The following is a 15502-nucleotide window of genomic DNA, read 5'->3' on the forward strand; positions in this document are numbered from 1 at the left end:
CCTGTCTGGTTTCAGCAGGCACTCGGCACTGGGGAGACCTTACTGCTGCTGCCTCTTTAAAAGGACCGTCTCAGGTTACCACACACAGATTGTGGCAAGAGCTCTTCTGGCCTCCCATCCTCCCCGCAGATGGGCTTCAATACAGCCCAAGGGCAGGCCTAAGCCAACTCACCATAACCTCCTACTCGACCGGGCTGCCTACCACTGCCTCCCAATATCCATTTCATGGGAAAACACAGGCGGTGCCAACGCCCTGGCCAAGCAAGGAAAAATATGATGCTGAAACCACAGCCCTCGCTGTTCTACCAGCTTAACGAGCGACCTGACCCATGGGGGACCCACAGACCCTTTCAGGGGATCCCCTAGGTCAAAAGTACTTTTTTAATTATCCTGAGAGTATTTACCTTTTTTACTGCGTTAACATTTCAGTGATGGTAATGGCTAAAGGTAGATCAGCCATCAGGGAAATGCAACCCAACATGACCATGAAATACCATTCACATCCCCTAGGACAGCTATGTTCACAAAGATGGATAAAGGCAAGTGTGGGTGAGAATGCAGAGTGGAACCTTCAAACACTGCAGGTGGAAATGTAAAATGGTGCAGCCACTCTAGAAAACCATCTGGAAGTTCCTCAAAATGTGAAACAGAGTCACCATATGACCCAGCAACTCCACTCCCAGGTATGAGCACAAGAGAAATGAAAAATACGTCCACATAAAAACATGTATACGAATGTTCAGAGCAGAAATATTAACAATAGTTAATAACTGGAGAAAAAATCCAAAGGTTCATGCACTGGCATTTAGCTAAACAAAATGGGGTGTTATCTATCCATAAAAAGGAATCAGGAACAAATACGTGTTCCAGCATGGACGAATCTTGCAGACATTATGGGACGTGAAAGATGCTAAGGACAAAAGGTCACCTATTATAGGATTCCATTCCTATGAAATGACTAGACCCATATATAAGAGACAGAAAGTATGTCAGTGGTTGCCAGGGGCTGGGGAGGGTTCAGGAAAATGGGAATGACTCCTAATGGGTACAGATTTTTCAGGGTGAAGGCGATGAAGATGTTCTAAAGTTGACTGTAATGATCATTACACAACTCTGTGAATATACTAAAAACTACTAAATTGTACACTGTGGGTAAATTTTATGATATGTGAATTACATCTCCATAAAACTAAAACCAAAACAAAAACAAAAGAAAATGTCAACAGGTAGCAAAATTCAACACAAATCAATGCAGTGGCACCAAACTAAATGAACAAATATTGGTATTCTTCTTTTGGTTTGGGGTTTGTTTTGTTTTTTTTGCGGTACACGGGCCTCTCACTGTTGTGGCCTCTCCCGTTGCGGAGCACAGGCTCCGGACGCGCAGGCTCAGCGGCCATGGCTCACGGGCCCAGCCGCTCCGCGGAGTGTGGGATATTCCCGGACTGGGGCACGAACCCATGTCCCCCGCATCGGCAGGCGGACTCTCAACCACTGCGCCACCAGGGAAGCCCTGGTATTCTTCATTACCATTTACTAGCAGTTAAAAAAAAAAAAAAAAAAAAAAGACAGTTTCACTTTGGAAAGTGATAAAGCAATAGAAATCGTTAACAGTATTAAATCTCAACCCTGGAATACACATACTTTGTGTGACAAAAATGGAACCACAGGACTTCACTGGTGGCGCAGTGGTTAAGAATCTGCCTGCTGATGCAGGGGACACGGGTTCGAGCCCTGGTCTGGGAAGATCCCATATGCCACGGAGCACCTAAGCCCGTGAGCCACAACTACTGAGCCCACGCCCCACAGTTACTGGAGCCCGCGTGCCTAGAGCCTGTGCTCCACAGCAAGAGAAGCCACCGCAATGAGAAGCCCACGCACCGCAACGAAGAGTAGCCCCCGCTCGCCGCAACTAGAGAAAGCCCAAGCGCAGCAACAATGACCCCATGCAGCCAAAATAAATAAATAAATGAAATAAATAAATTTATTTTTAAAAGAAAAATGAACCACACATAAGGCATTTCTCCTGAATACCAGTATGACGACTATTCCTAGGGAAAAGCACTTGTGAGATTAAGTTGTAAGCTAGCTGCTTTTTCACGGAATGCTATTTTTGTTTGAAAGGACAACCGATGCATTTATTTGTCAGCCATTTCTCAAAAATGAATAAAGTGAGCCTGTCAAGGAAAGTGTTTGCTGCCAACGACAGAATTCACGATTTCAGGCAAAAATTACAATTCTGGAAAACCTGTATCTGCCACCATGAGTCTGACGGCCTCTCAACACTTAAAGACTTCCCCGATGAGTTCACTGCAGAGAGAAGATTCTTTGAAACAGTGTAACGGAAGGTGCCAATGACTGGTAGGGGTGGATTACCCAGTGAACCATTATTTTCAAACAATCAATACAAGACATTACAATATTGTGTGTGGGTCAGAGAGCCATTCGAGGGAGAAGGCAAACCAATGGATGTTAACGTAACAGAGCGGGAGAAGCTCACTGATGTGGGTTCAGATGATGGTAACAACTGACCCTGAAGAAACTACCACTGGTTGAGTCTGGGTGTGAAATCAAAGAATAAAATCCTCACAAAGGCTCCTCCCTCTTCCAATCACCTCTTTGTCTGAGACTGATTTTCTTCGTATATGACTGAATCAGCAGAAGCAGATCTAAGAATCTAGCCATCATCTCCCTAAGCCAGACTTCAAGGACATCTGCAAAAATGGAAAATCATGCAACCCTCCTCACCTGTAACTTTTGGGGTTTGGAACCCTCTACATGACAATGTTCTTTGTGTTAACATGCAATGGGGGTTTGTGTTATTTTTAAATGAGTAAATATTTCTAAATTACCTCAGTTTTTAATTTTAATATGGTAAGTATCAATAAATACAATCCACAAAATAAAAGCCTTCTGGGGTCCCTCAATAGTTTTTTAAGAGCAGAAATGGGTCTTGAGACCAAAGAGCCTGAAACCACTAGGCTGGATCATCTTTTCCGTGGTTATTAGCTACACCATGGTTTACTAGAGGGTTTGAGGGCCCCTGTACTTATGTCTAGACCTACAAACCCCCCAAAAAGCTCAGGCTCTAAAATGAAGCTACTTAAATTTGAATCCAGATAAATCATTTGCTAACTATCTGACCTTGGACTGGTTTCCTGTCCAAGCCTTAGTTTCCCAATTAACTACTTATCTCATAGGGTCGTTTGGAGGATTTATTAGAGGGTCGTTTGGAGGATTTATTAGTCTAGAAAGGATCTTTGCAGCAGCAGTGGGCAAGCGTTAGCTTGTAAGGATCACCACACCACGACCGGGTCAATGCCACATGGGCATCAGGGCACCAGTGCTCACGGTTTGTCACTCTTTTCTTTTCCAGGTGAACCATGGGGGCGAGGCCAGTAGCTAGAAAGAGGCTTCAAGGAACTTAGTTAAAAGTTGGCACTGTGGTTAGCCAGCAACATCTTTCTGAGATCCTGGGGCGGGAGGACAGAGCCTTCACTGTCATTACCTGTACCTGAAACAGAATGCACAGCTCTGCTTCTGCTCTAATGCCCTGTAGGAGCTCTGACACCACAAGCACCAAAAATGACTCCCCAGGAAAACACTGTGGGGAAAGGGGACCCCGATCACAGACGGGAGAGGACAGAGGGAGGCACGACGCGCCCTTGACGTAATAAACCAAAGCGGCTGCTCTGTGAACTGCTGCACAAGTTTCTACTAAAGACTATTTTGATCAGATGATCGGGAAAGGGGAAGGTTTTCAAAAATACAAAAATTAAAAATTGAATAAAATTAACTTTGATTTGCAAACAAAGGGAGAGTTTTCAAAGGAATCCCCTTTCTGTAACCACCTTGCTGTTTTACAGCAGCCGTCCACCCAAATGGCAAACACAGCCAAAAAGCCAACTCACTTGTCACTGGGAGGTGGATGGCGGTGGGGGGCGGCGCTTGTTAGGTGAAGATGATGGCGCCTGAGACGAGGCATGTTTTGTCCTCAACAGCTCATTAATTTTAAGTGTCGTGGGAACCTGTAGTTTTGCTCCTCCAAGTAATTATCTTTTGTCTTAATTTGTAAGATTCTCCAGAAGAGGAGAGAAGGGGAAAGGGAAAAAATATTCACTCTGACAGGAAAAGCCTAAACCCTGTGAACATAAGAGACAGAAAGTTCGAGATGTACAGAGGACACACACACACACTGTCTCCAATTAAAAGAAATAATTGGACTCATTTCTTTAAGGAGAGGAAAAAAGCATTTATCACGGTGAAACCATATTGGGAAATTGTTTTGTACTCATATACAAACACCTCTGCATTAATGAACAGAGACAAATATATTGATTTGTATATACATACTCTGAAAGTTAAATGGTCTGTAGATGAGGGTTTCCACACCACAGCGAGCAAAACCTTTAAATCCAAAGGCTGGTATTCTGACTTAGGGTCACTTCAGAAGGTAAGGTTTGCTCCCAGAAAGGGATGAAAAAGAAACGGGCAAGAAGGCACTCTAGAAACATCTTCACCAGCAAAATCCCGCGATCATCTGTAAGGTGGAAAGCAATGCTTTCCAAGGAGGAACTCAAGTCTACAGCTCCAGAGTCTGTACTAAACGGTGTTCCCCCATCTGACTCTGTCCACACAGATCCGGACGAGATTCCTGGGGGATCCACAAGGCAGTCGGTAAAACGCTGATCATAAGGTCTTTAAAACCCTCACTCCATACACAACCTCTTGGAGGGACAGGGATAGTTTGGTTGCGATTTCTAGCCACCAGATCCAAACACATCTACACCTCAATTCCCACAACTACAAAACAAACCAGCTGCCTGCCCTTATCTGCCCTCCAGGAATCGCTAAAGTATTCAGAATAAAGTATGTAAAATGCTATCCGTTCTTCAGAGAAAGGAGCTGTGCAAATATAAGAAAGTTGATCTTCTTAAAAGCGCCTGCTATAACAGCAATGACCTACATCTGAAAACAGTCATTCCCTTTAAACAGAGCACACAGGTCAGCAACGGCACTTCTGCCTGCCCCCTTCCCCTGCCTAAGCCAGGTGCCCCAATCTTGCTAATTACTTGTGCTGCCAAAGGCACCTCATCTGAATGACAGCAAGTTTTTTATTAGGTGAGTAGGAAAGAGGACTCCTTTCTTGGCATCTGGCAAAAGTCTTATGATATCCTGAGATGACCCAGCACATCTAACCTTCACCTTGAAGGAGAAATACAAGAGCCATTACCGAAAGCTGGGCCGGAAGGTCTGCCAGCAGACACACGATGCACAGGAGGAAAGCAGCAGGAAGCTGAACGTGGGACTAACCCCCAAATTACCTAAAATAAGACCCGCTCCCCGTCCCACCCCCAAAACAAATCTAAGGGACAAAAAAAGAATCGCTGTAAATAGAGAAGACTGTGCTACAGAAAGGAAGAGAGAAGCACGCCAAGTTTCTGATCTGGAGCCAGATATTTAAATGTAAGCTTCGTGTCATTACAAGGCGTCCTGACTCGGGGAAGACAGACTCCATCAATCGGCTGGCACTGAATCCTTGTTACTGTACAAAAGCCACACTTGCTCCCTGGAGCCAGTTCAACTTTGAGTCACTATTGTCTGAAAAGAATGGAATGTGTCTGCCAACCTGTGCCAACAGTTCAAAAGGGTTTTAATGTCGCCTGTTTGAGTGCTGTAACCCAGTTTGCCTTGGGTAAAAATGCCACCACTGACTTAGCTACAGCAATCACGTGTCAAGGTAGAGAAAGCCAGGACTTGTAGGTCAGCATAAGCCCCATGAGGATCTCGCTCATGCTGGGAGCCCACAGCAAGGGCTGAAACCTACAGAGGCCTCCAAGCACCCTGAGCCAGTATCACAAGCAAGTTCTACTGGTTTACACGGAATTTGCGAAAGCCCTCTGGAATTTCCACTCAGTGAAATCTTATCACTTCGGTTACGTGTGTAACAGGACACAAATCTCTTGAAAAGAATTTTTAAAGCAAATTGGATTTTCTTCTCTTTTTAAGAACCTGAATCTGTAAGTCATAGAATGTTTTTCCTATCAAAAAACTTGGTTATTACCAGGGTTCCAAGATCTAGAAATGTGAATACATTATGGATACTGATGTAACGTACCTGACAGAGTTAGACAGATTTGTCAATTAAACACGTTTCTTACATAGGATCCTAATAACTGCAGACACCAAAGTTTGAAAATGGCACATGACCTTTATGAGAATATAATGGTCAGGGCATCAGAAAGACCATCAATCCAAATGAATGGCTTCTGTCATTGAAAAATGGTTTCTTGGCCCCCTTGGCCCGCAAAGGAGCCGAGGAAAGGACAAGACGGATGGCCAGGTGGTGACTGACCCCCTGCCTGTCCGCGATTCAGGTGGCTCCATGGCTCTTGCATTCTCCAACATGCCATGGCAGGGGCAGAGGACTGCCCGGGCTGAGGGCCTGTTGGGAGGGTGGGTAGTGGCCCAAGAGGAATCTCACACTTTCTCACCCTCCAGAAATAAGATAAAGCAGAGAACTATGGGGAATACTCAGAGGGGGACAAGCGTCAACTCTGGAAGAGCAAATGAATGAACTGTTTTTGTACCTCAGGGTTTCATAAAGCCCTGCATTCAAGGATATGAATTCTAAAAGGCCAACCACTTCTGAAGTGAATGGCAAGACTCTAGCCCACCTTCGGATCTGAACAAGGAAGCTCTAACTATTCACAACAAACTGGGGGAGAGAGACACCTTGAAAGTGTGCACAAGCGTTAAACAGGAAGGCACTCCATGTACACAGTCACTCTACAAGTTATAGAAGAATTGGTTATTTGCAGAATAAAAATATTAGTACAGAAAACCAAATACAGAAATATCTGCATTGTAATAAGGGACTGTTTTCAAGGTTCTCCAAATAAATTCTGTAGATCTGCTCTTGTACCACACCAACCCTCCAGCCAGGAAAGGAATGAGTTTTGGAAATCCTATACTCATACTGTATAGTCTCTGGGAACAGCACAACTTCCCAAGTGACTAAAAAGTCCCCTTAAGACAAGTCAGATGAATGTAGCTGGAAATACTAAATACTGAGCAGCTGGGTGAACAGCTCAGCAATTCAATTTATAATATGTATGATATAAACGTATCCCAGGTAAGTATGGACAACAAAATTGTTTAAAGATTCTGAAAATCGTTAATTTCTTCAGAACTGCAGAGTATTACAGCTCTTTAGAAGAGTCATGGGGCCTGAGGCCAGCAAAAGGACAGCAGCCAGCATCCCCTTTCTGAGAACTCATCAAGCACCAGGCGCTGTGCTGAGTGCATCTGTCACTCACTCATTACTAACAGACTTGTGTTTCTCTTCAGTAAGCTATTATTCACATAGCATGTGATCCACCCATTCAAAGCATACCATCCAGTGGATTCTGGCATATTCAGAGTTGTGCAACCATCACCACAAAAATACAAGTTTAAAATGTTTTCATCACCCCCAAATGAAACGCCATCCCTACCCACTCCTGAACCCTAATGGAAAAGCCAGGTGTCCATCCGCACACCAAACTACCAGGGGCCAGAGCAGTCCTAGATGTGTGTGTATATCCCCAAGGTCCCGCGTGGACTGAGAGAGCAAACGCTTCAGCAAGATGAAAAGAAACGGGGACGGGCTGGTCATACTGGTGGACAGGTGTCACCGGCGACCATCTACCACACTCGGAGCAACTCCCTCAGATGCGGTCAGTAACGTCACAGTGCTAACAGCAGCCCCCTCCGGCAGCCCTCACTGCGTGCCAGGTATTTGAAATGTACTAACTTTCCAGGATCCTCTTATCAACTGCAAGGTTGTTCTAGACTTCAAGATCTTCTCACTCACACGTGGAGTTAACAGCCAATACAGTGTTCTCTACCACATAGGAATAAAACCTATATTGACTCATTTGCCAGTCACAAAAACCTATGAAAGGACTTCGCTGGTGGTGCAGTGGTTAAGAATCTGCCTGCCAATGCTGGGGGCACGGCTTTGAGCCCTGGTCCGGGAAGATCCCACATGCCACGGAGCAACTAAGCCCGTTCGCCACAACTACCGAGCCTGAGATCTAGAGCCCACGAGCCACAACTACTGAGCCCGAGAGATCTAGAGCCTGCGTGCCACAACAACTGAAGCCTGCGTGCCTAGAGCCCGTGATCCGTAACGAGAAGCCACCGCAATGAGGAGCCTCCCAGGCCATGGCCTGTGGCACTGGGTCTTTGCTGCTGTCGACCAGATGAGAGTGGTAGCTCCACCATCACAGCACAGACTGGACCCATCGCAAAGCACAACTGTTCACATGCTCACCCTTAAAACAGAGTAGTGTCTAGCACGGGAGGAACTTCAAAAATCTTGACTGCAATCTGCCACTTCGGGTGACGGGTGCAAGACATCAGATCTTCCATTTCTTCAACTGTAAAGCAAGAAACCCCTCCGGCCCTGACCACCTCCCAATGACTCTGCTGTAAAGTAGATGGAATCAAAAGAGATAATGTAGATGAACCCATCCTGAAAACGCTCAGATTTTTACTGCCATTCATGGAAAACAGCCCTCAATCCACCCTCTCACAAAGGGGATTTCTGAAAGACCACCCACTAAAAGGAAATTAGAGAAGCCACCCCTTAACTATGAACATGTCTACACACACAGCTAACAGAGGCTACAAAAACACTTCACTTAATCCCCACCTTACAGATGAAGAGGCGGAGGCTGAGAAATACTGAGTTATGCACTGAGATTATTAACCTCATCTCCCCGACAAACTGTCAGGTCTTGAAGTCACATTTTGTCATGTCTCTGGCCCCTAAACACAGCCCTAAGCAAGCAAGAAGCAGGACAGATGAGTAATCACTCAAGTGACAAGGCAAAAATGCCCAACAATGGTGCAGGTGAGACAGACTCCTGTCACATCTAAGCAATGCTGGCCCTGCACCTCTACTTCCCACTGGGTCCAGAAAGACAAGGAGTAGTTCAGTGCACAGCCGTGGAGGAAAAAAAGTGAGAAGCTTTCCTCTGCCTCAATCACTTAACTGGCGGCACTGGTTTTCTGCCATTTGTAGACGGGGACGCTCGACCTTCTAGGGTCTCTGTGAGTCCCAACGGAAGTATGATCTCAAGCAAAGAACCTGGTTAAGAACTCACAGAAAACAGCCATCACCTCTCCCAACCTTATGCTCTTTGCTCCACTCTCCTTTTCTTTCGTCTTTTCTTACTTCCTTTCCCCCCAACCCCACGCTAATCCAATTAGTCATCAAGTTCTCTCAACCCTACTCCCTGCAGTATTTCTGTATCTACCTACACATTTTTGCACTTATATCCTCCCATTTACTTTGCCATGATCACCTTTTAGTCCCTCGTTACCTTTGGCCAGGTAATTGCCTACAATTACAGCCTGTCAATGTGTTTCCTCTTCTTTAAATCATTTCCCTTTATGAAATCCTCTTAATTGAAGCCAGCTTAATCTTTTCAGAATGTAACTCCAATTAAGTCACCTCCCTGTTGAAAAACCACTGAGCACTTTCCATGGCCAACTTATTTATACTTTTCTCTCTCTCATATGCAACGCTTTTGTTCCTGTTTTGTGGGCTACATGTCCTCCCCCACAATGTTAACAGTCGAGGGGGAAAAAAAAAAGTCAGTCTAGTTCACAATACATATGCATGTACTTGATTTCACATAACTGGATAACACTTTCCTTTCTTCGCTATCTCTGCCTGCTAAAATCACAACAGTAAGTTGATCACAATAGCGTCTTCACAAAATCATCTTGACCATCTCTGTTTAGATGTGACGTCTTCCTCTTCCAATTCCTACGTCTGCCGCTCTTATGGAATTTATCATCAGCTCCGCAAACATAAGAATATGTATCCTCATCTTAACAATTTATTTGTCTAGAACACACTTGATTGGACTGTGTTACACCAATGACTGCTAAGTGCCTGGTACTTAAAGAAGCATCCAAAACTAGCTTCGCCACCGGCTCTGCAGCCTTCATCTTCTCAACAAAGGATCGATTCTACGATTCACCCAAAGCTTTGGATTTTATCTTTTTTAACCCAAATTCAACAGTGGGCCTACCATGTCCATTGTGAACATGCTTGTGGGTTTTTCCTTTCCTGGGGGTTGACTGGCATGAAGATGAAGCATTGTTGGTAGCTGTTTTGACGTCTTCTGTCTCATCATCTTCCTCCTCGACGTCCTCCTCGTCCTGAGAGCTTCCGAAATATACCATGCTGTTGGGCAGCGCAGGAGAACCTAGTGGGTTTAAAAGAAGGTGCATAAACACAGGCCTGGATCCTCACCCCTTCCAGAGGCGCACTTCAAATGGAGCCATTCACTAAGTTACAAACTTAAATCCTCATGACTGAGCAGATAAAACAAAGCTATTTATCTCTACTGTCATTTTTAATTTATTTTTCAAACATGCCCCAGGAAATATAACTCCATCTGTGTCCTTTTAACAGATTTCAAGCAAAATCCCCCAGCAGGGGGATGATGCCATTCACCAAACATGACAAAGGAAAAATTTAAAAATCTCATTTGAATAGTTCTTAAGAAGGGAAGGGAAAAACCACCAAGGACTGAACTGAGCAAGAAAAATTAATAAAATTTAAAAAAAAAAAAATGTCATGAAGAACCTAGGGGTGAAACAGGAATAAAGACACAGACTTACTAGAGAATGGACTTGAGGATATGGGGAGGGGGAAGGGTAAACTGTGACAAAGCAAGAGAGAGGCATGGACATATATACATTACCAAAAGTAAGGTAGATAGCTAGTGGGAAGCAGCCGCATAGCACAGGGAGATCAGCTCGGTGCTTTGTGACCGCCTGGAGGGGTGGGATAGGGAGGGAGACGCAAGCAGGAAGAGATATGGGAACATATGTATATATATAACTGATTCATTTTGTTGTGAAGCTGAAACTAACATACCATTGTAAAGCAATTATACTCCAATAAAGATGTTAAAAAAAAAAATCTACCCACGGTGTCAAGGACAAGAGACTATTCTGGGTTGTGTCTTTAACTTTCTAGACTTAAAAAGTATGAATCTGAGCTAACGAATTTAAAATGAAAGAAGAGACAATCAGACAGAATCAAGTAGTAAAAACAAAATATGACATTTCCTTATAGAAGGAAACTATCTCATATTCATATGGAGTGAATGACAGGGATGTGTTCCCAAAAACCACAATATATTTGGAAGCTACTTTGATATGATGATCAGGTTAATAGCATGTAAAATTATTAAAATAAATTCCTGCATAACACTAACTGAAAGCCTGGTTTAAAAAAATAAAAAACCCTCTTCATACACATCCCTTACTCCTTTTACACCTTAACCTCCTCATCCCATCTCAGTTTTGTTTCTGAACATAAGACAGAACAATAACACCAGAAAATAAGCTCAATATTACAAAGAAGCACAATACAGTTCTTCTTTATCAAATCATGAATTTTCAGAAGGAGATCTGTCAATTAATTGGTATACTGTTTGGGACCGAAAGCTATTAAAAATCCCTCAAATTAATTGATTAATTGATCAAATTTTTTTTAAGCCCCTGAGTTAATTTCTGGCCACACGTCAATCTTCCTTCCCATTAGGTATCTTGAGGAGAGCTACTATCAAGTAACGGAAGAACTAATAAATGTGAAAGTTCATTCCTTCTCGACAGTTTCCTGTGAATGAGCTAACACTCCAGGAACGCCGGTCAAGATTCAAGTAACCAAATTTGCTCTCCTTCCCAAATAGGGATCTCAGACTTCAACCACAATGGTTTAAACCATTCCTGTCCAACTGCGGGGCTGCACGTTCTAACAAGGAGACGGACATGACTGAGTGGTTATCACGGCACTGAAGTGGGAAACCCAAACCGCCCAGCTCCCAGAAACACAAAGGCAAAGACACTACCTTCCTCTTGTTGTCATCAGTGACCTACCAATACTCAAAACCCCACAAGTTATGTGGGTCACACCACTGAACGGAAATGAAACTCCAAAGGGATGTATGTGACAAAAATTCTGTGGATAACAGAATTGGATACACTCTGACAAAAGCCATTTCCTTTGTTTTCTCCCCTTTGATCACTTCCAATTAGAAGCAGGCTCTCAACAGAAGGAAGGTCTGACACAGGCTTTGGGGAAAATCGTCTAATCAAATAGAAGTCAGAGATGAAGTGTTTCAAAAAAAAGAAGGAGATATCTGGCCGTATTTCCACTGGAACAATATATTCATTCACCCTTGTACTAAGTGGTTTTACAATTGGTACCAGACTGAATAGAAAAAGAGGAGACACCACCCTTACTAGCTTCCTACTTAGAAGTTTTCAGCTGGAACTTACCATCCACACAGATATACATAAGTACCTCCACAGCCAAATATACCCATACCGTTAGATCCTTTCCTAAATCTAACTTTTTAAGTACTTAAGAAAAAGCAGGAGAAACCTTATTTCAGCACTCAAAAGAGGTTCTGAGTAAAAAAAAAAAAGAGAAGAAAAAAGAGAAAAAGAAAAAGAAAGAGAAGGAAATTTACCATAAAGTGCAACTCATTCTAGCATGTAACATGACACAAGGTAACACACTACCTGCTGCCAGACAGAGCTGGGGACTCAACACCTGGAAGTTACAGACTCAACCATTACATTTCCCTCTTCAGTAGAATGAGAAGGAATAGGTTAAATAAATAAATCTCTTCAAGTTCCTTCGAGATCAAAATAGCCACATCTAACTTCCTTTAAAGAAGAACCTTCCTAACACACTATCTTGGATGCACTGACCAGAGGCTGAAATCAGAAAATGGGTTAGTACTGTGAAGAGCAGGTTTTTGTGTAGACCCTGCAGTAACTTCCACAGCCCACTCTGCCCCCTGTCGGAGGGAAGCAGGATTAAAGGTTATAATTCCAGGAAGTAAGCCATTACCCTCTTCACCTTCCTCTTTCCCGCCACCCCCTCCCCCGCCCCCACCGCCAGGAGAAAAGGCAATAAACTGCAACAGAGGCCATTTGGGAGTAACTTTAAAAGGGGGAAAGAAAATCTATGTTTCAAACAGAATCAGGTAAAATCTACATGAAACACATGAGAAATAATTAACTGCCACCTACAGAATCTGTTGAGGAGTTTTTGAACCTCAAACCCAATGTATAAAGCATCACATTCCTTACATTCAAGATTCTGAGAATGGGGTGAACATTAAATTTATGTTCCAAAGGACTAAAATGGAGGGAATGTTAGGAGCTCAGTTCAGAATCCAAGTTTCATTAACATCTTAAAGACAGCATATGGGGCCATTTCTTCAACAAAAGCAGAAAACAACCAATCTTATGAATCCATTTTTAATATAGATTTATTTATTATTTATTTATTTTTGGCTGAGTTGGGTCTTAGCTGCGGCACACGGGATCTTCGTTGAGGCATGTGGGATCTTTTGTTGCGGCGCGCGGGCTTCCCTCTAGCTGTGGCGCGTGGGTTCCAGATTGCATGGCCTCTGTAGTTTGTGGCACTGCGGGCTCTAGTTGAGGCGTGCAAGCTCAGTAGTTCTGGCCCGCGGGCTTAGCTGCCCCGTGGCATGTGGGATCTTAGTTCCCCGACCAAGGATCGAACCAGAGTCCCCTGCATTGTAAGGCGGATTCCTTACCGCTGGACCACCAGGGAAGTCCCATGAATCCATTTCTTTAAACAGCTTCTCAGCAAATATAAACAAAGTGATGGAACCTGTTACATATTCTAAAAGACAGTCAGAAGCTAAGAGAAAAGTGAAACAGAAAACAGAAGACTAGTAAAAGGGGAGGTAGAGGTGTGTGTTTCCTGAGGGACTCACTCTCAAACCAAAACTTATAATAATACAAAATCTTTCTGACGGGACTGGCTCTGCAGTCAGAAGTGGGAAAGGACACAATTTCTCTAAGTATGGAGGCACAGGGGATAAAAGCAGAATGCTTTCACCCTAAAAGGTGATTTGGGTTCTCATCAGATGACTGACATGTTGGTCTGGACCTAAAGACCAAGCATCAACAAAATAAAAGGCAATGAAGATTCTCAAACCAGATGGGGAATGGAGAGGCTCGTACAAAGAAGGGAGAAGGGATAAGTGGAGGAAAAGGACCAATGCTCAATAATAAGGATCCTCAGGCGGAGAAGTCAGTTAATTACTAACAGAGGCAAGATGCCCTTGGTTCAAATATTAGGCTTGGGCCAGTTCTCCCCTCCGCAGGTGCCCCTCATCATGGACAGCACTCTCCCCAAGCCTGGGCATGGCCTTACTATTCTCCAGGCTTTGTTCAAGAAGCCACTGCCAATCTATAACCTGCCCCTCAGTAGTGGCCTCATCAACTACAGCCTTCTCCCCCAGAAAAACCAGACCTCCAGAACTTTACTGGGGACCTACATACCTGTACCTCTCATTAACCTTGTAGTCAAACTGAAGCAAGGAGAAAAGACTAAATCCAACAGAGTACAATGCTGCATATTCCAAAGCTCTGTCACCATGTAGCTACTGGAAATCCCTCTAAGACCCCGCTGACATGTCCATCTGCAAAGCCACGGAGAAGCCAAGCCAACATTCCAGATCAGGAGAAAGCACAGCACGAGGGGAAAGGCAGCAAAAACAGCTTCTTTCTTTCTTGTTGACACAAAACCAGTAAGATCACCTCACATTTCATAATCAAGGTGATGGAGAAACACTGACTGTTGTCTGGTAATACCTAGAGAATAGCCAAAGAAAAACCTCAAACACATAAAAGAAAACCAAAAGCATGTGAGAAGCCTAACTAGTCAAGACATTCACATAGGGCATATTTATTTCTTCTTAGCCTGGCTACAAGCTCAATTATCTAATTTACAAATAAGTTTAGAGGAGGAGGAATCTGCTAGACACACACACACAAAAAAGAAAAAGATGAAGGAAAGGATATTTTGAAGCCCTAAAATCACCCAGAAGTCTGTGCCGTTTATCACTGGTGTAAATTATCCCACATTCTTCAGTATAAAATGAGTGAACAGGAATATTAGATAATCAAATTGAGGCCGTGTGAATAGAAAGTTAAATTAACATTTCGTATTTGAAAACAGAAGACTATACGTGTTTCTAGAACTTTTCGTTAAAAATAGTTGGCACCTTATAGATTCTCGCACGTAAGAGGTAAGCTTCCTCTCTAGAAAATTTATTAGGGAAACGTCTTCCCTCCAAATGTCAGATGAGGCAAACTTTTGAAAAGCTCATTGTGGGTTCAGCATTCAGAAAAACGGGCATGGATCTACCGGGACGAAAATAAAAACCTTCCCTTTCTACAGCAGGGCTCTGTTGCAAAACACAGGCGAAGGAGGTGAAAACAAGGGGTCTGAGAAAGGAAGGGCTCTGCAGCACCCACACCTGGTGTCCTCAGGTGGGCTCTCCCCATCAGAGGTATAAGCCCCACTCGTGCAAGTCAGACAGGCTGCTTATCACACAAAATCACACCATCTCGCTCCTTTACAAACTCTGTAGTTTTAAAG

General features: G+C 43.7%; 1 protein-coding gene across 1 annotated transcript in view; it reads right to left on the reverse strand.

Moving 5' to 3' along the window:
* Positions 1-15502, reverse strand: part of JARID2 (jumonji and AT-rich interaction domain containing 2) — a 242756-nt gene that overhangs the window by 34834 nt on the left and 192420 nt on the right. Inside the window, 1 exon segment of the mRNA XM_007461270.1 lies at positions 10089-10265. Within this exon segment, the coding sequence (XP_007461332.1) occupies positions 10089-10265 (177 nt within the window).

This window comes from Lipotes vexillifer, unplaced genomic scaffold (genome assembly GCF_000442215.2).
Source record: "Lipotes vexillifer unplaced genomic scaffold, Lipotes_vexillifer_v1.1 scaffold863, whole genome shotgun sequence".
Taxonomy (NCBI): Eukaryota; Metazoa; Chordata; class Mammalia; order Artiodactyla; family Lipotidae; genus Lipotes; species Lipotes vexillifer.